At 41.1% G+C, this 21,752-nt stretch overlaps 1 protein-coding gene across 1 annotated transcript in view; it reads right to left on the reverse strand.

Annotated features, from left to right (window-relative positions):
• The window catches only part of GGT5 (gamma-glutamyltransferase 5), a 395,684-nt gene that overhangs the window by 86,715 nt on the left and 287,217 nt on the right, over positions 1 to 21,752 (reverse strand). The window contains exon 8 of the mRNA XM_069619874.1: positions 2,978 to 3,165. Coding sequence (XP_069475975.1) covers positions 2,978 to 3,165 — 188 coding nt within the window. The remainder of the gene's footprint in view (positions 1 to 2,977; positions 3,166 to 21,752) is intronic.

Below are 21,752 nucleotides of genomic sequence, written 5' to 3' on the forward strand. Positions count from 1 at the left end.
AACCATAGAAATCTCTCTCAGCACTCTACTAGAAACCATGCGCTTCAAACAAATAGAAAACGAACCCACCCACTGTGCTGGACATATCTTAGATGCAATTTTCTGCAGGGATGGACTCTCGACCACTGCTCCACTGGTAGCGATCATATGGAGGGATCACCACCTGATCGCATTCACTGTCAAAATTCCAAACCACGTATTGCCTGGAAACTGAATACTGGAAGCTACTAACAAAAGAACTTCCTGCTTCTAACAAAAGAAACTGGAAGAGTCATGAACGGGAAACCCTAATAGAGCTGATGGAATCAACCAAACCAAACATCTCCCAGCTAAACAGAATGACTCCAGACTCAGCAGATGAAATACGGTTACCTGGATCACACAAGGCCGTAGACCAATTAGCACCACCAAAACCCTTCAAAGCCACTGCAAAGAAAATAGCAGCAAGGTGGTTCGCAATAGAACTAAGAAAACAAAAAAAAACAACTGCAAACTAGAAAAACAATAGCAAAACCACTGCAACCAATCAGACAAAACAAACTCTGACGACAACTCAGACATCTTAAAGGCAGAAAAAGCATACTACACCACCAGAATCGAATCAGCAACAAACCCACAAAAAGAACTATACAAAATCATCAAGGAAATCAAAAACCCAACACATTGTGCAACAAATGTATGGCAGCATCACAATTTCTATGTGACAACATCACAAAACACCAAAGAACAAAAATAGAAGCAATTCAGCAGACCATCAACTCAAGCCGTGCAACAATAAACACACATCTGGAACCACTTGAGACCAGGACACCACCAATCACCACAACACTCGATGGATTTGAATCTATAAACTAAAAAACCTTCAACAAACTAATTAAAGCCACCAACCTCGCTGGATCCCCCAGTGACCAATGCTCACCAGACATCTTCAAAGAAATCCTCAACCACAGAACACCATCATCATACTTCTGGTTACTAATGAACATGTCCCTAAGCACGGGTATGGTACCCAAAATGTTCAGCATACATAAAACCCCTCCTTAAAAAACAAACCAGGAACTGTAGAAGACCCAACCAACTACAGACCTATATCGAACCTACCCTACCCAGCGATGCTACTTGAGAACCACATCTACAAAATACTACTCAACCATGTAGAAAGCAATGCAACACTCAACCAATCCCAAGTCGGCTTCAGACCCATGAGAGGAACGGAATCAGCACTTCTATCCATAAACATAAACACAGACAACAGCACCTGATCAGCCCTTTTACTACTAGACATATCTGCTTCCTTGGACACAATCAGACACACTACACTAATCTAGAGACTGGAGGAATGCAGCATAAAAGACTCCTTCTTCACGAACCGAAAGGAAAGAACACACTTATCGTCTTTTACATCTAACACCAAAAACATCACCTGTGGTTTACCACAAGGATCCAGCCTCTCCCCACCCCTTTTAAACATCTACACACCCCCCCTAATGAAACTCATTCAAACCCATAGACTGACTGCCTACAGCTACGCAGACGATACCCAACTCATCTTCAAGGTAATTGTAATCAAGACCCAAACAGCACCCTTAACAAATGCCTCACGGACATATACACCTGGATGACAATCAACAATCTCAAACTAAACCCAAAAAAACGTGAAATAATGTTCTCTCCCAAAGGATAATGCAACACACACACACATGAGCTTCCCACCATGCATGGGAACCCAACCAGAGACATATCCGTCATGATAAAAAACCTCGGAATTCTCATGGACAATGGACTCTCATTAGAAGCACAATTTAACACAATATTAAAGAAATGTTTCTACCTCCTGTGACTAATCAGAGGGATACTCCTCTACTTCACCTTCCCACACAGAACTCTTGCAATGATATCCCTGGCATTATCGAGACTAGACTACGCAAACAGCCTCTACCTTGGAATGCCAGAATGCCTCACAAAAAAACATCAAAACATCCAAAATACGGCAGAAAGACTAATCCTGAGACTAAACAGAAGATACCACATCACACCAGCCCTGAAAAGTCTACACTGGCTTCCAGTAAAAAAACGCATTCACTTCAAAGTCCTGTGCATTGCGCACAAATCAGTACAAAGACAAGGAGCCGAATTCGTCCAAGCCATAATTAAATGCTACCAACCAGGTAGAAATCTAAGATCGAGCAATGATGTCCAATAGAAAGGAAACACTACGAGAAAAGGAAGCTAGCGGGAACCGCATTCTGTTGTTTGATAGCCAAACTATGGAACTCACTACCAAAGTAAATAAGAACAACAGAAAACCACCTAACTGTCAGAAAATGACCTGGCTATTCAATTAACTGAGACAAGCATTAAAACTGCCACCTCTCACAACCCGGACCCAATGCAACCATGGGACAGTACGGATCCAGGAACCAACAATAAACAACCACTAACTACTAAGCATCCCTCCACTCCTTGCTCCTCTCCTGCATACTTCACACATGCAACACACGCCCAAAGGGCTAGCCATACTACACACAGAACACACAAGTCACACATCCACCACAAAGACAAAAATCCACAAACAACAAACAACCCAGACACTGGATGTTACCTCTCCGTACACAACAACCCAGTGCACACAATTCAAGCACCTCCATAAAGCTTACACGCACATACGCCAGTTTCTCCTTGTTCTGCAAACATCAACAGAAGAGCACAACTCGATCCTATCCATCTTCACTCGCTAACCTACCCCACCCACTTTCATACAGAGCCACGTGAGTGCCGGGAGACCATGCAAATGATAGCATTGTGTTGTATAAATCAGCATAACATAACATAACTTTGAGATGAGTTGAGGCAAGTATGATAACTGACCACATCTCACTGCTAGAGCTGCATTAAATAGTACAGTTGATGCTGCACTGGTCCCAGTCACCTCTCAGTGGCAGGGGGATAGACTTGAGTCAGCGTCAAACAAACTTACGGGTAGTTTATGGTGCTGGTGACGGATACGGCACTGCCGTCCTTTGCAATGACCGACAGATGGGTTGTGCCGGGGCCCTCCGGCGCTGTGTGAGAGATGTTGTAGTAACTTAAATTGTGATTGCCGGAGTCATCTATACGGCTCCTTGCCAGATCTGCAAAGCTGTCCGACATTAGCAAATCGATCACCTTTAAGGAACAACATGATAGTTGAATTATGCAAAGGAGATGGGTGCAACCAACAAAAGGCAAAGGAGAAATTCAGAAAACAGGCACTCAGTGCAATGTGGGAAAGAGCAGAGAATGAGAAACAACATATTTAGCAAAACAATATCGGTGGAAACTAAGCAATGAAATTAAGAATAACAGTAGCCATATGTTTGCCATCTTGATATTTCAAACATGACTTAACTCTTAGAGCACACTTCAATATGGGAAAAGAGAAAGAGAAACAGACAGACATAAATAGTTGCTGTGAGCATAAAACAGGCAGGATAGGGACAAGCAGTGATGTTGGAAACTAAGAAAATAGTCTTTCCATTACAGTCAATACCAGAGAGAAGTAACAATTCTCATATGTACAGCAAACCTCATAAGAGCTAGAAAACACCTCCGATGAGCAAAATAGTCCCTTTAGGAAATACAAGGCTACAGAGAGGATCAGATACCAAAATGCAACGGTACTGGGGACAGCAGCCAACATCAGACAAGAAAGAAATAAAATGAGTAAAACAGTGTGCATTAGAGACAGAAGAGTAACAGACAGAAGGGACAACCACACCAATATGAACAGCCAACACGAGACAAACAAAATCACCAACGTGATCTGCTTGCATCAAACAAGGCATAGAAAAACAGATAATTTCAGAAACAAAAAAAGATACAAAAATAACAATCCATGAATATGTCGCAAATGGAACAATCACACCAAAGTCCAGATATAAGGAATATCCTCACAAAGGGCCACATTCATTATCGAAGCGAAGGAGCAACCTTGCTGCAGTCAACAGTCAACAGAAGCGATCATTAACAACCACATTGCACACATCATACAAAATTGAAATACTGGTGGAAAAAAATCCCGCATGGGACAGCAGTCAATAAAGACAAGAAGCACATCGTTTGTGTTCTATGTTAGCCTGTGTGCTTAGTACAGTGTTTCCATTATGATTAGTCTACTAGATAAATCAGTATTCGTTCTTGAGCTGTTACAATATGTTATGTTTATTGAAATCCTTAATAAGTATTCATCTAAATGTTCCAGACATCATTGGTAAAACAGTAGTGCCAACAAACTCTGTTAGGAGGCACGTGCATATGTTTCGTCCTTGCTCTGGCTTTTTCAAGTCACAAGTATAATCAGTCATTCAATAATATGATGTTTTTTCCCCAACATTTGTCTTTTAAGATATTGTTTGTTTGGTCTTAGACAGCATTCATATTAGAAGAAAATGTTTCTTCTTATTGTTATACTCTATGATGCTGAGTGGGCGAGTGTCTCGTGGTTCTTAGGGTAAGGTAACATTTTACCATTGGAAATTCTTGGTATATCTTCTCCTTACTGTCTTCTAGGTTTCTCCGGGTTTAGGGTCCTTTGAAGTTGCTCAGGTTGTGGATCTTTGTTCGGTATCTTTATGTTTTGGATCCTTATCCTGATTAAATCTTGTATTCCGTGGTTACGGCCAGCTCCTGTGCGCCTGGTTCCACCAATCCACCAAGACATGGTTTAGCCACATAGGTGTAGGACTGCCTATCTGCCAATCAGCTAAGATCACCACATCTGAGAACTGTTTTACAAAGGTAGCGGGCGCCCCTCTCTCGCAAGAACAGACATGATAACCTGTTCAGTGGTTATTAACCACTTGAGAGTTCGCAGCCACTGCTTTTACTCACTGTGCCTTTCACAGATGGGAAATATCCATTTGCATATCAGTCTTTGTCCTGCCCAGGGGCAGTCCAGCACCGAAATACAATGGCAATTCTAATCTGAACGAGAGTACCACCAGCAACCCCATACACGTGTTTCACCCTTGTTGGGGATCATCAGTGAGGTGAAGCTGATGCCTCTCTAAGCACAGTGAGAGGGAGACCACGTCTGGTTGCCCCCAGGAGACCTAGGGTTACCAATCCCAGGTTCCTTAAATAATAGTTTTACAAAGGTAGCGGGTGCCCCTCTCTCGCAAGAACAGACATGATAACCTGTTCAGTGGTTATTAACCACTTGAGAGTTCGCAGCCACTGCTTTTACTCACTGTGCCTTTCACAGATGGGAAATATCCATTTGCATATCAGTCTTTGTCCTGCCCAGGGGCAGTCCAGCACCGAAATACAATGGCAATTCTAATCTGAACGAGAGTACCACCAGCAACCCCATACACGTGTTTCACCCTTGTTGGGGATCATCAGTGAGGTGAAGCTGATGCCTCTCTAAGCACAGTGAGAGGGAGACCACGTCTGGTTGCCCCCAGGAGACCTAGGGTTACCAATCCCAGGTTCCTTAAATAATAGTTTTACAAGAGTAGCGGGCGCCCCTCTCTCGCAAGAACAGACATGATAACCTGTTCAGTGGTTATTAACCACTTGAGAGTTCGCAGCCACTGCTTTTACTCACTGTGCCTTTCACAGATGGGAAATATCCATTTGCATATCAGTCTTTGTCCTGCCCAGGGGCAGTCCAGCACCGAAATACAATGGCAATTCTAATCTGAACGAGAGTACCACCAGCAACCCCATACACGTGTTTCACCCTTGTTGGGGATCATCAGTGAGGTGAAGCTGATGCCTCTCTAAGCACAGTGAGAGGGAGACCACGTCTGGTTGCCCCCAGGAGACCTAGGGTTACCAATCCCAGGTTCCTTAAATAATAGTTTTACAAAGGCCTGGAGCTTTCGAAAGCCTTCTGGGCTGAGCTGAAGTGATTTGTAAGTTACATCGACCCCAGATGAGAGGACAAATACCCAGAATACAGGGACCCGCCTGCGAACACTAACTTCAAGGGACCTAGGAAAATATGGCAGCGATGGCATCGCAGCTAAATACAAGAAGAGGATCGCCGGTGAAATGAAAGAATCCAGGAGGAGTAACAGAGACGTTGTTTCTGGTTGTAAAGACAACAAGAGCCTAGAGACAGAACCAAGATCTGGAGTAAGAATAGACGGGCAAAGTAATTGCTCTGCTAGCCGGGGGGGGGGACACTGGGTACTTAGCCAACATGGCAGAAGGACAGGTCTGTTCCTGAGGAACCACAGTCCATAGAGAAAGGAAGGAGACCGAGACCCAAAAAGAAAAGATACTGGGTACAACAAGAAGGGGAGGTGAGCTTTAAAAGTAGAGTAAATATCACAGAGAACGCTATGAGCACAAAAGAGGGCAACCTTGACAATACCCTGACCAGTACCGGTAAGAGAGAGTCTTCAACAGTCTTCCCATTTGTCATGCGAGTCTGTATTAAATGTTATGTTTGAAAAGAATACATGTCCCAAATGCTTCCCATTCTGTACTGCCTGCGCCTTCAGGTGACGGTCCTCTGGAAACCCAGATTCCTGCACACCCTGAAGTGCTATGAGCCCCCTAGAAGGCGCCCCTGAATCTGATGGACCAAACTGAGTAGAGGGTCCAGAAAAAGAACGGGGCAGGGCAGGAGGGAGCCGCAATACGTTCCAAAAACTTGAGATGTGTGAACCCCTGGGGGACGGGCCCACTGGGTGTAGTTGGAACGAGACTGTGGGTGATAGGAATGAAGACAGAGGTCAGACGCTTTAACAGTCAGTAGGAAACTAACAGTGTCCCTCTGGGGAACTTAGAAATATTGTGCCCGGAGCTCAGCGCTTGGTAAAGTACAGGCTCTCGACGGCCACCAAACTTTGGCCCAACGATTCTTCCAGCAGGCACATTTTGTGGGACCCTCTCTACCAGGGGCTTTGCAGTGCCTACTAGGCCAAGAGTTGAATGCACAATGAAGACATTGCCAGGGAGAGCACCAGATCTAAGAACTGTCCACTGTAGGCAAGCAATGAGACTACTAGAGCGCGGCAGGGCGCCTGAGGCAGCGATATGGCACTGAAACTGAGGAGGGACTAATATTAGAGTTGGAGATACCAGCGGATATGAGTACAGACCCAAAACTTACCAAACTCTGGACAGGTCCAGCACCTCAATATCCAATTCTACTATGCTTCTTAAAAGGTTCACAGTCATGTTCATGAGGGTGAGCTACCGGGGTACATGACTCGTTCATGCTCACTCCTGCTTCCCTTTCTCCTTGCCAGCCACCGCACCCTCTGGACGTGTGCTTACATTTCTTTCCACGAGAACATTGCGGCGGCAGCTCTCAGACTCGTTCTCTCTCCATGCTGAGGGCCATCATCATATTGTTCATGGTATGGGGGGGTCTGTCTTTATATACTACTGGATCGGGGGCTTTCACAAGGACCCCCCTATTACCCATAGTTTATATCCATAATCCTTTCTGTTTTCCATGTTTCTACTTTCCTCCCTTTTGCATTATCTCATACACAAGCTGTGGCAACCCTTGCTGCATGTTGCACCAGGCTACAATGGGACACAGCAACTCCATGGAGTTGAGGGCACATGGGCAGAAATTGTGGGGCGCTTGATAAAACTTGCACAGGCAGGCTGAGGATCCTGGAACACAGGGACAGAAATGGAAAGGCGCTTGAAACTCATGGACAGACAGTGCAGAGCTTAAAACACATGGATAGACAGTGCAAGGTGCTTCAAGCACATAGACAGCACAAGTTGCTTGCAACGACATTGTGATGAGCTTGAAGCACATGGACAGACTGTGTGCGGGGCTTGAAACACATAGACACAGTGCAAGGAGCTTGAAACACATGGACATTGTGAGAAACTTGAAACACCTTGAAGTTGTGTGAGGAGCTTCAAACACACGGACAGACTATGTGAGGAGCTAGTTGAAGTTATAGTACGAGGAACGTTTTTAGGGATATCAACTTTAGACCCCCGCAACCAAGTTAGTATTTAGTTTCTGTTAAGAAAATGTTGAATAAGTGTGGGAAGCTGCGGAGACATAGAGTTCCTCGACGCCGTTGCAGACTATTGGTTAAGATGAGTTTCTTGCACACCATTTATTTCGCCATAGTTCATGCATTGAAACTCTAAACATCTGTTGTATTGGTTTAAGCTAGACACACCTTGACATAGGGCGAGGAGCGTGAAACACATGGGAGCTTGACACACCTTGGCGCTGTGTGTGGAGTTTGAAACACATGGACAGACAGTGTGAGGAGCTTGACACACATAGATGCAGTGTGAGGAGCTTGAAACGCTGTCCAGTTAAAGCATCGACTGCCAAAGGGTCGAATGGTCAAAGGATCGACACAAAAGTACCGAAAACAAAAGGATCACATTTTTTTTTTAATTATATATATTTTTTGGTTTTCGTATAGGTAAAAAAAATGGTTTTTACCAAAAAAAACGGGGGTTGGGAGGGAGACCCCCCCCAAAAAAAATGATAAAAATAAATAAATTTCGATCCTTTTGTTTTCGGTACTTTTGAGTCGATCCTTTGACCATTCGGCCCTTTTTTTCGATCCTTTGACTGGAAACCGCTTGAAATACATGGACAGTGTGTGGAGCTTGAAACACGTGGACAGACAGTGTGAGGAGCTTGATGCTGTGTGTGGAGTTTGAAACACATGGACAAACAGTGTGAGGCGCTTGACACACATAGATGCAGTGTGAGGAGCTTGAAACACATGGACAGTGTGTGGAGCTTGAAACATGTGGACAGACAGTGTGAGGAGCTTGACGCTGTGTGTGGAGTTTGAAACACATGGACAGACAGTGTGAGGCGCTTGACAGACATAGATGCAGTGTGAGGAGCTTGAAACACATGGACAGTGTGTGGAGCTTGAAACATGTGGACAGACAGTGTGAGGCGCTTGACACACATAAATGCAGTGTGAGGAGCTTGAAACACATGGGCAGACAGTGTGAGGAGCTTGACGCTGTGTGTGGAGTTTGAAACACATGGCCAGACAGTGTGAGGAGCTTGACACACATAGATGCAGTGTGAGGAGCTTGACACACATAGATGCAGTGTGAGGAGCTTGAAATACATGGACAGTGTGAGGAGCTTGACACACATAGATGCAGTGTGAGGAGCTTGAAACACATGGACAGACAGTGTGAGGAGCTTGACGCTGCGTGTGGAGTTTGAAACACATGGACAGACAGTGTGAGGAGCTTGACACACATAGATGCAGTGTGAGGAGCTTGACACACATAGATGCAGTGTGAGGAACTTGAAACACATGGACAGTGTGAGGAGCTTGACACACATAGATGCAGTGTGAGGAGCTTGAAACACATGGGCAGTGTGAGGAGCTTGACACACATAGATGCATTGTGAGAAGCTTGAAACACATGGACAGACAGTTTGTTTGTTTGTTTTATTATTTATAATGCGCGCCAGACCCAGGGGTATCATGGCGCAGAAAAGCAGTAAGCATATTTTCAGCTTGGTTACATTGCTGTACATAGATATACATATATATACAGAAGAGAGAATGCAAAATACAAAATAAATGCAAATATTAGCAGTTTAACATATGTACAGAGGAGGGAGGGAACTTCAGGTCACTGAATGGGTAGGGACAGATGGGCAGAGGTTAAGTTAGCGGTCGTTTTCCTAGATCCAATGAATGTAATTGAGCCTAAAGTGTGGGTACGTCCGGGCTGCCCTTAAGGCGGGGGGAAGGGAGTTCCAGTGTTGGGCCGCTTTCACCGGGAAGCTATTACCTCCGGTGTTGGAATGTTTGAATCTAGGCACTGTGAGGAGGTTGGAGTTTGTGGTTCTGGTAGGTCGGTTGGGGGAGTATCTCTTGAACCTGTCTATGAGGTATCGTGGGGCAGCGTTATTAAGGCATTTGTGTGTAAATGAGGCCACTTTAAGCAAGATTGTGCCTTTTGTGCTAAGCCAGTTGTTGGCTCTCCTTATGTTGGAGATTTGTTCTTTTTTGGGATGCTCAGTGCTGCTCTAAGAGCATTATTTTGTCAAATCTGGATTTTGTTTGTGATATATTTGTTAGCTCCTAGGTATAGGGCATTACAATAATCCAGTTTTGACAAAATTAGGGCTCTGGCTAGGGTGGTGCAGCTCTTGGTGGAGAGGAGGGGTTGGGCTGCTTGAAAAGAATGAGTCAACGTAGACCGGTGACTTTTCAGAGATGTTTAATCTCTAACAAGGGCCCACCCAGAGCCTCACATACTGCCGCTAGTCTACCCCGAACTCAACCGTCTTCCAGTTTCATGAGCCAGGATGGAACATCCAGCTCGGCTCGCGAAACTGGGGCGTACAGCAAAAGAAAACAAACCCAACACAAATCATTACACCGCTCTTATTAATTTACATGTGTAGGCTGTAGAGGAGGCCATGGAGCTGACCTGTTTGTTGAAGGAGAGTGTGGCGTCTATGTAAAAACTTAGGGTTTTGACTTCTTTGGCTAAATTGATGGTATTTCCATCTATAATGAAGCTTGTATAGTTATGACTGAGTTTGTTGATATTGAGGGCAGTGCCAAGGATGATGAGCTCAGTCTTGTCATCATTCATGCATAGACCATGAGAGGCCCGCCATGCCTGGATGATGAGGTACACCCTATTCACTAAGGCCAAATCCTTGTTGTAATCTCCCGTCAATGGTATGAGGATCTGGGTACCATCAGCATAGTTGGTGTAGGTTTATACCAAGACCATTTCGAGATCATAGAAACGGGGCTTCGTGAAAATGTTGTACAAAGTGAGGGAAACACAAGGTCCCTGGGGCACCCCATAGGTGATGGAATCAGCAGATTCAGAGGTGGAAAAAACATGCATTGTCCTGTTGTTTAGGAAAGATTTTATCCAGCCTATTGCTTCTTGCGAGAAGTGGGTTGCCGAGTCTAGGTGGTTGCAGAATATTTTATGGTCTACTAAATGAAACGCTGCTGATAAATCAAGGAGTAGTAATAGAGCGGCTTTACCATTGTCTCTGAGAGTGTTGATTTGTGCCTTGAGGTCGATCAGTGCTGTTTAAGTCCCATGTTGTGGTCTGAAGCCATGCTGACAGACTCCCAGGAGGTGGTTTTGTTCTAGGTATTGCTGTATTTGAAAGTGAACTACCTTGTCTAAGATTTTAAGCAGGAAAGGGACAGTGGTAATGGGTCTGTAGTGGTGGGTATGGAGGGGTCCAGAGATTGTTTTTTGAGTAGAGGGAGAACCCAAGACTCTTTGGGAATAATTCCCATGGAGAAGGAAGAGTTGATGAGCTTCCAAATGAAAGGTGAAACGTCTCTTGCTGCGACTTTAATGATTTGCGAGGGGCAGTGGTCAACTTGGCAATTTGAAGGTTTGAGGGTGAGTATGACTTTTTCTACCTCTACGGTAGATACTTTAGAGAAGCTGAAGCGGAGTGAGGGTTTAGGTGTGGGCTTTTGTGTAGACGGGGCGAAGTTGGCGGTAGGAGTGGTGCAGTGAAGGCTTTCTTTTTTGTTGGATATCTTAACCTGTAGGGCTGCTCCTTTGTTAGATAGGGCGTTTTGGATACCAGTGCACCAGTGTTTGTCTTTCACGCACATGTCTAGGACTGGGATGGGGGATTCCAACTCTTTAAGGATGGTAAACAATTCTTTTAAGCTAGAGTTGTATTGAGAGATTCTCTGGTTGTAGGAGTCTTGCTTGGCCAGAATTATTTCTTTCTTGTAGTGGGAGGTTATTTTATTGGGGGTAATCTTGTTGTTGTCTGAAGGTGATTGTCTCCATATCTGTTCACTTTTACGTTTTTCGAGTCTAAGGGCCTCATTACGAGTTTGGAGGCAGCCATGCTCTCAGTAAGGGCATGGCTGCCTCCAAACTCAGGTCTGGGTCCCGGTTCCCTGAATGGGGAAATACTGTGCCATTCCGACCATCAGGGAACCCGGACCCGCACCAGGACCATCCCCATAGGGCGCAATGTGAATGGGGAGGGAGCTAACAACGGGCCCGTTAATAACATGCCTGTTGTTAGCTCTCCGGTCCCCTCGCGGGACCCGCAAAAGACGTCTGGTCTGACCAGACGTCCAGAATGGGTCCCGCAAGGGGACCTCGTAATAGGGCGGTATGGGGTTAACGGCTCCGGTGCCTTTACCAGCACCATTAACCCCGTACCACACACCTTGTAATGAGGCCCTAAGTGTTTTCAGATGTGGGGAGAACCAAGTGTTCAGATGCCTTTTAGATGTGAGGAGTTTGACACACCTTGGCGCAGTGTGAAAAGCTTGCAACACATGGACAGACTAAAAAATTTCAGAGTTCGGGAGGATATCTCGCGCTCACACCAACAACTTCTTGTAAACCCTATTATCACTAGTGCTACAATTCTTCTGAATAGGTACAAAAAATTTCTTCAAATTGCATAACAGTTGTCAAATATATTATTTAATTTCGACTTTCAAAGTGTAGAACAGCCGACACGTGTTTCGACCTTTGGTCGTTATCAAGGCCTCTCTATATCAATAGCTTATATCTTCTGTCTTTGTATAGTAGACCCTGAAAGTCTATGTTGCTAACATGCCATATGTTCCAATGGTCTTAACATTCCAAAATTTTTTTATCCAATATTGGCTTTCTCCTATACATGGGCTGGATCCCCGAACTTCAATATACTAATCCTGCGTATTCATCACCACAATGTTGCCCCCCTTATCCGCTTCTTTAATAGTTATGCTCTTGTCATTCATTAAAGCTTCTAAAGCTACCAATTCTTCTTGACTCAAATTAGTTTTAAGTCGCTTGATTTTCTTGGATCTGCTATCCATATGCTTGTATATATCCTTAATGATTGCCTTGTGAAAGGTTTCAATTACATTTTCTGTTCCTAAATTAGGTGTGAATTTAGACTTAAGCTTCAATTCTTTGAGATTAAGGTGTCTAGTGTTAACACCAAGTGATGAACAAATAGATTCAAAATCCACTGTCCTTTCTTCCGCTAATGCAGTCAAGGTGGTAATATTATGAATGTCTGAAATGGTATATGAACTAAGTGGGCTCAGAGTGGTCTTAGGTTGAAATGTTTGTACCTGTGTTGCAAAAAAATTTTTCAGTTTTAATTTCCTGATAAATTTGAAAATATCTATCTGAAAATTCACAAAATCTGTTCTGACACCTGGTGCAAAAGAAAATCCTTTATTCAACACAGCATGTTCAGCCTCCGAAAGACATTTATCTGATAAATTAATGACCAAGTCACAATTTACTAGTTCATCTGACGTTTCTTGCTGCTCGATCTGGTCAGAATTCCTGGCCGACCCTGATCTTCGTCGGAGCTTCCACTCCCGCTTCCGCTTGCCCCCTCTCCTGCCCCTTGTGTGGCACCTGGTATTGGTGTAGTGCCTATTGGTGGTATTATAAATCTGACTTGTTTTGAATTTATAAATCGTATGTTTCCCTTTTTGTGTCTGCGAATTTGTTCTAAAAAACTTTGGCCTCCACTGCGTGTGGATTCAATATCTTCTTGATTATTAGCTTCACCTTCTCTAACTTCTTCCTCTGAATCAGGATCTGAGCTGGCAGGTGTAGTATTGGAAGACCTCGGTCTAGTTTGTGGTATTATGTTATCATATTTAGCTTGAAAAGTATATACACGTTGCTGTCTGTAATCCTTATCATCTCTGAAGTATTTTCTAAATTTCCTCAATTTAATATCGTCTTGATATTCTCGCAAAATTTCATTCATTTTCTCATAGTTTTTTATTTTAGTAGTTTCTGCATTAGGCATAGTTTTTATTTCTTCCTTAAGTTTATTAATTGATATTATGACTCTTTTGTGCTCTCTTGTAGCATGGGTTATTAGTAATTCTAACATAGTTTTAGAACTCTGATTTAGATTCTTCTCCCAATCTTCTGCCAGATCAGCATCCTCATCATTGTCAAAATTAGGAAAAATCAAAACTCTCAAACCTCGAGGGATAATAATGTTTTCTAAATAATTCGTCAAAGACGCATGTTCCCAATACTTATTAATTTCTTTTTTCGACAAACGTTCCAATCTAATAAATTTCTGTTTGAGAGTTTCTGCTGTAGTATAGCTACTCTTAAAAGGGTTCGACATGCTCCCCCTCGGTGCAAAAAGAGCTGCTCGGTCTTCATCCCTATTACACATGTAATCTGCCATAATCAGTAGTGGATTTCAGCAGGCACACAGAGCGAATCGTAACAGAAATACAAAAATTTGTGGGATCGCTAACAAGTTGCGTGCGCTCTTTTCCACTCTCAAATTTCAAACAAAATATATATAATAAAAATACGGAGGGGTCGGCAGCAAGTGATATCACTCCCTCAAACTTCCCACAAAGTTTGTACAAAGTAGACAAAAAAATTTCAGAGTTCGGGAGGATATCTCGCGCTCACACCAACAACTTCTTGTAAACCCTATTATCATTAGTGCTACAATTCTTCTGAATAGGTACAAAAAATTTCTTCAAATTGCATAACAGTTGTCAAATATATTATTTAATTTCGACTTTCAAAGTGTAGAACAGCCGACACGTGTTTCGACCTTTGGTCGTTATCAAGGCCTCTCTATATCAATAGCTTATATCTTCTGTCTTTGTATAGTAGACCCTGAAAGTCTATGTTGCTAACATGCCATATGTTCCAATGGTCTTAACATTCCAAAATTTTTTTATCCAATATTGGCTTTCTCCTATACATGGGCTGGATCCCCGAACTTCAATATACTAATCCTGCGTATTCATCACCACAATGTTGCCCCCCTTATCCGCTTCTTTAATAGTTATGCTCTTGTCATTCATTAAAGCTTCTAAAGCTACCAATTCTTCTTGACTCAAATTAGTTTTAAGTCGCTTGATTTTCTTGGATCTGCTATCCATATGCTTGTATATATCCTTAATGATTGCCTTGTGAAAGGTTTCAATTACATTTTCTGTTCCTAAATTAGGTGTGAATTTAGACTTAAGCTTCAATTCTTTGAGATTAAGGTGTCTAGTGTTAACACCAAGTGATGAACAAATAGATTCAAAATCCACTGTCCTTTCTTCCGCTAATGCAGTCAAGGTGGTAATATTATGAATGTCTGAAATGGTATATGAACTAAGTGGGCTCAGAGTGGTCTTAGGTTGAAATGTTTGTACCTGTGTTGCAAAAAATTTTTTCAGTTTTAATTTCCTGATAAATTTGAAAATATCTATCTGAAAATTCACAAAATCTGTTCTGACACCTGGTGCAAAAGAAAATCCTTTATTCAACACAGCATGTTCAGCCTCCGAAAGACATTTATCTGATAAATTAATGACCAAGTCACAATTTACTAGTTCATCTGACGTTTCTTGCTGCTCGATCTGGTCAGAATTCCTGGCCGACCCTGATCTTCGTCGGAGCTTCCACTCCCGCTTCCGCTTGCCCCCTCTCCTGCCCCTTGTGTGGCACCTGGTATTGGTGTAGTGCCTATTGGTGGTATTATAAATCTGACTTGTTTTGAATTTATAAATCGTATGTTTCCCTTTTTGTGTCTGCGAATTTGTTCTAAAAAACTTTGGCCTCCACTGCGTGTGGATTCAATATCTTCTTGATTATTAGCTTCACCTTCTCTAACTTCTTCCTCTGAATCAGGATCTGAGCTGGCAGGTGTAGTATTGGAAGACCTCGGTCTAGTTTGTGGTATTATGTTATCATATTTAGCTTGAAAAGTATATACACGTTGCTGTCTGTAATCCTTATCATCTCTGAAGTATTTTCTAAATTTCCTCAATTTAATATCGTCTTGATATTCTCGCAAAATTTCATTCATTTTCTCATAGTTTTTTATTTTAGTAGTTTCTGCATTAGGCATAGTTTTTATTTCTTCCTTAAGTTTATTAATTGATATTATGACTCTTTTGTGCTCTCTTGTAGCATGGGTTATTAGTAATTCTAACATAGTTTTAGAACTCTGATTTAGATTCTTCTCCCAATCTTCTGCCAGATCAGCATCCTCATCATTGTCAAAATTAGGAAAAATCAAAACTCTCAAACCTCGAGGGATAATAATGTTTTCTAAATAATTCGTCAAAGACGCATGTTCCCAATACTTATTAATTTCTTTTTTCGACAAACGTTCCAATCTAATAAATTTCTGTTTGAGAGTTTCTGCTGTAGTATAGCTACTCTTAAAAGGGTTCGACATGCTCCCCCTCGGTGCAAAAAGAGCTGCTCGGTCTTCATCCCTATTACACATGTAATCTGCCATAATCAGTAGTGGATTTCAGCAGGCACACAGAGCGAATCGTAACAGAAATACAAAAATTTGTGGGATCGCTAACAAGTTGCGTGCGCTCTTTTCCACTCTCAAATTTCAAACAAAATATATATAATAAAAATACGGAGGGGTCGGCAGCAAGTGATATCACTCCCTCAAACTTCCCACAAAGTTTGTACAAAGTAGACAAAAAAATTTCAGAGTTCGGGAGGATATCTCGCGCTCACACCAACAACTTCTTGTAAACCCTATTATCACTAGTGCTACAATTCTTCTGAATAGGTACAAAAAATTTCTTCAAATTGCATAACAGTTGTCAAATATATTATTTAATTTCGACTTTCAAAGTGTAGAACAGCCGACACGTGTTTCGACCTTTGGTCGTTATCAAGGCCTCTCTATATCAATAGCTTATATCTTCTGTCTTTGTATAGTAGACCCTGAAAGTCTATGTTGCTAACATGCCATATGTTCCAATGGTCTTAACATTCCAAAATTTTTTTATCCAATATTGGCTTTCTCCTATACATGGGCTGGATCCCCGAACTTCAATATACTAATCCTGCGTATTCATCACCACAATGTTGCCCCCCTTATCCGCTTCTTTAATAGTTATGCTCTTGTCATTCATTAAAGCTTCTAAAGCTACCAATTCTTCTTGACTCAAATTAGTTTTAAGTCGCTTGATTTTCTTGGATCTGCTATCCATATGCTTGTATATATCCTTAATGATTGCCTTGTGAAAGGTTTCAATTACATTTTCTGTTCCTAAATTAGGTGTGAATTTAGACTTAAGCTTCAATTCTTTGAGATTAAGGTGTCTAGTGTTAACACCAAGTGATGAACAAATAGATTCAAAATCCACTGTCCTTTCTTCCGCTAATGCAGTCAAGGTGGTAATATTATGAATGTCTGAAATGGTATATGAACTAAGTGGGCTCAGAGTGGTCTTAGGTTGAAATGTTTGTACCTGTGTTGCAAAAAAATTTTTCAGTTTTAATTTCCTGATAAATTTGAAAATATCTATCTGAAAATTCACAAAATCTGTTCTGACACCTGGTGCAAAAGAAAATCCTTTATTCAACACAGCATGTTCAGCCTCCGAAAGACATTTATCTGATAAATTAATGACCAAGTCACAATTTACTAGTTCATCTGACGTTTCTTGCTGCTCGATCTGGTCAGAATTCCTGGCCGACCCTGATCTTCGTCGGAGCTTCCACTCCCGCTTCCGCTTGCCCCCTCTCCTGCCCCTTGTGTGGCACCTGGTATTGGTGTAGTGCCTATTGGTGGTATTATAAATCTGACTTGTTTTGAATTTATAAATCGTATGTTTCCCTTTTTGTGTCTGCGAATTTGTTCTAAAAAACTTTGGCCTCCACTGCGTGTGGATTCAATATCTTCTTGATTATTAGCTTCACCTTCTCTAACTTCTTCCTCTGAATCAGGATCTGAGCTGGCAGGTGTAGTATTGGAAGACCTCGGTCTAGTTTGTGGTATTATGTTATCATATTTAGCTTGAAAAGTATATACACGTTGCTGTCTGTAATCCTTATCATCTCTGAAGTATTTTCTAAATTTCCTCAATTTAATATCGTCTTGATATTCTCGCAAAATTTCATTCATTTTCTCATAGTTTTTTATTTTAGTAGTTTCTGCATTAGGCATAGTTTTTATTTCTTCCTTAAGTTTATTAATTGATATTATGACTCTTTTGTGCTCTCTTGTAGCATGGGTTATTAGTAATTCTAACATAGTTTTAGAACTCTGATTTAGATTCTTCTCCCAATCTTCTGCCAGATCAGCATCCTCATCATTGTCAAAATTAGGAAAAATCAAAACTCTCAAACCTCGAGGGATAATAATGTTTTCTAAATAATTCGTCAAAGACGCATGTTCCCAATACTTATTAATTTCTTTTTTCGACAAACGTTCCAATCTAATAAATTTCTGTTTGAGAGTTTCTGCTGTAGTATAGCTACTCTTAAAAGGGTTCGACATGCTCCCCCTCGGTGCAAAAAGAGCTGCTCGGTCTTCATCCCTATTACACATGTAATCTGCCATAATCAGTAGTGGATTTCAGCAGGCACACAGAGCGAATCGTAACAGAAATACAAAAATTTGTGGGATCGCTAACAAGTTGCGTGCGCTCTTTTCCACTCTCAAATTTCAAACAAAATATATATAATAAAAATACGGAGGGGTCGGCAGCAAGTGATATCACTCCCTCAAACTTCCCACAAAGTGTGTACAAAGTAGACAAAAAAATTTCAGAGTTCGGGAGGATATCTCGCGCTCACACCAACAACTTCTTGTAAACCCTATTATCACTAGTGCTACAATTCTTCTGAATAGGTACAAAAAATTTCTTCAAATTGCATAACAGTTGTCAAATATATTATTTAATTTCGACTTTCAAAGTGTAGAACAGCCGACACGTGTTTCGACCTTTGGTCGTTATCAAGGCCTCTCTATATCAATAGCTTATATCTTCTGTCTTTGTATAGTAGACCCTGAAAGTCTATGTTGCTAACATGCCATATGTTCCAATGGTCTTAACATTCCAAAATTTTTTTATCCAATATTGGCTTTCTCCTATACATGGGCTGGATCCCCGAACTTCAATATACTAATCCTGCGTATTCATCACCACAATGTTGCCCCCCTTATCCGCTTCTTTAATAGTTATGCTCTTGTCATTCATTAAAGCTTCTAAAGCTACCAATTCTTCTTGACTCAAATTAGTTTTAAGTCGCTTGATTTTCTTGGATCTGCTATCCATATGCTTGTATATATCCTTAATGATTGCCTTGTGAAAGGTTTCAATTACATTTTCTGTTCCTAAATTAGGTGTGAATTTAGACTTAAGCTTCAATTCTTTGAGATTAAGGTGTCTAGTGTTAACACCAAGTGATGAACAAATAGATTCAAAATCCACTGTCCTTTCTTCCGCTAATGCAGTCAAGGTGGTAATATTATGAATGTCTGAAATGGTATATGAACTAAGTGGGCTCAGAGTGGTCTTAGGTTGAAATGTTTGTACCTGTGTTGCAAAAAATTTTTTCAGTTTTAATTTCCTGATAAATTTGAAAATATCTATCTGAAAATTCACAAAATCTGTTCTGACACCTGGTGCAAAAGAAAATCCTTTATTCAACACAGCATGTTCAGCCTCCGAAAGACATTTATCTGATAAATTAATGACCAAGTCACAATTTACTAGTTCATCTGACGTTTCTTGCTGCTCGATCTGGTCAGAATTCCTGGCCGACCCTGATCTTCGTCGGAGCTTCCACTCCCGCTTCCGCTTGCCCCCTCTCCTGCCCCTTGTGTGGCACCTGGTATTGGTGTAGTGCCTATTGGTGGTATTATAAATCTGACTTGTTTTGAATTTATAAATCGTATGTTTCCCTTTTTGTGTCTGCGAATTTGTTCTAAAAAACTTTGGCCTCCACTGCGTGTGGATTCAATATCTTCTTGATTATTAGCTTCACCTTCTCTAACTTCTTCCTCTGAATCAGGATCTGAGCTGGCAGGTGTAGTATTGGAAGACCTCGGTCTAGTTTGTGGTATTATGTTATCATATTTAGCTTGAAAAGTATATACACGTTGCTGTCTGTAATCCTTATCATCTCTGAAGTATTTTCTAAATTTCCTCAATTTAATATCGTCTTGATATTCTCGCAAAATTTCATTCATTTTCTCATAGTTTTTTATTTTAGTAGTTTCTGCATTAGGCATAGTTTTTATTTCTTCCTTAAGTTTATTAATTGATATTATGACTCTTTTGTGCTCTCTTGTAGCATGGGTTATTAGTAATTCTAACATAGTTTTAGAACTCTGATTTAGATTCTTCTCCCAATCTTCTGCCAGATCAGCATCCTCATCATTGTCAAAATTAGGAAAAATCAAAACTCTCAAACCTCGAGGGATAATAATGTTTTCTAAATAATTCGTCAAAGACGCATGTTCCCAATACTTATTAATTTCTTTTTTCGACAAACGTTCCAATCTAATAAATTTCTGTTTGAGAGTTTCTGCTGTAGTATAGCTACTAAGAGTAGCTATACTACAGCAGAAACTCTCAAACAGAAATTTACTAAGAGGCATGTTCCCAATACTTATTAATTTCTTTTTTCGACAAACGTTCCAATCTAATAAATTTCTGTTTGAGAGTTTCTGCTGTAGTATAGCTACTAAGAGTAGCTATACTACAGCAGAAACTCTCAAACAGAAATTTACTAAGAGTTTACTACTAAGAGTAGCTATACTACAGCAGAAACTCTCAAACAGAAATTTATTAGATTGGAACGTTTGTCGAAAAAAGAAATTAATAAGTATTGGGAACATGCGTCTTTGACGAATTATTTAGAAAACATTATTATCCCTCGAGGTTTGAGAGTTTTGATTTTTCCTAATTTTGACAATGATGAGGATGCTGATCTGGCAGAAGATTGGGAGAAGAATCTAAATCAGAGTTCTAAAACTATGTTAGAATTACTAATAACCCATGCTACAAGAGAGCACAAAAGAGTCATAATATCAATTAATAAACTTAAGGAAGAAATAAAAACTATGCCTAATGCAGAAACTACTAAAATAAAAAACTATGAGAAAATGAATGAAATTTTGCGAGAATATCAAGACGATATTAAATTGAGGAAATTTAGAAAATACTTCAGAGATGATAAGGATTACAGACAGCAACGTGTATATACTTTTCAAGCTAAATATGATAACATAATACCACAAACTAGACCGAGGTCTTCCAATACTACACCTGCCAGCTCAGATCCTGATTCAGAGGAAGAAGTTAGAGAAGGTGAAGCTAATAATCAAGAAGATATTGAATCCACACGCAGTGGAGGCCAAAGTTTTTTAGAACAAATTCGCAGACACAAAAAGGGAAACATACGATTTATAAATTCAAAACAAGTCAGATTTATAATACCACCAATAGGCACTACACCAATACCAGGTGCCACACAAGGGGCAGGAGAGGGGGCAAGCGGAAGCGGGAGTGGAAGCTCCGACGAAGATCAGGGTCGGCCAGGAATTCTGACCAGATCGAGCAGCAAGAAACGTCAGATGAACTAGTAAATTGTGACTTGGTCATTAATTTATCAGATAAATGTCTTTCGGAGGCTGAACATGCTGTGTTGAATAAAGGATTTTCTTTTGCACCAGGTGTCAGAACAGATTTTGTGAATTTTCAGATAGATATTTTCAAATTTATCAGGAAATTAAAACTGAAAAAATTTTTTGCAACACAGGTACAAACATTTCAACCTAAGACCACTCTGAGCCCACTTAGTTCATATACCATTTCAGACATTCAAAATATTACCACCTTGACTGCATTAGAGGAAGAAAGGACAGTGGATTTTGAATCTATTTGTTCATCACTTGGTGTTAACACTAGACACCTTAATCTCAAAGAATTGAAGCTTAAGTCTAAATTCACACCTAATTTAGGAACAGAAAATGTAATTGAAACCTTTCACAAGGCAATCATTAAGGA

The sequence above is a fragment of the Ambystoma mexicanum genome, chromosome 10 (assembly GCF_040938575.1).
Source record: "Ambystoma mexicanum isolate Mex_15411 chromosome 10, UKY_AmexF1_1, whole genome shotgun sequence".
Taxonomy (NCBI): Eukaryota; Metazoa; Chordata; class Amphibia; order Caudata; family Ambystomatidae; genus Ambystoma; species Ambystoma mexicanum.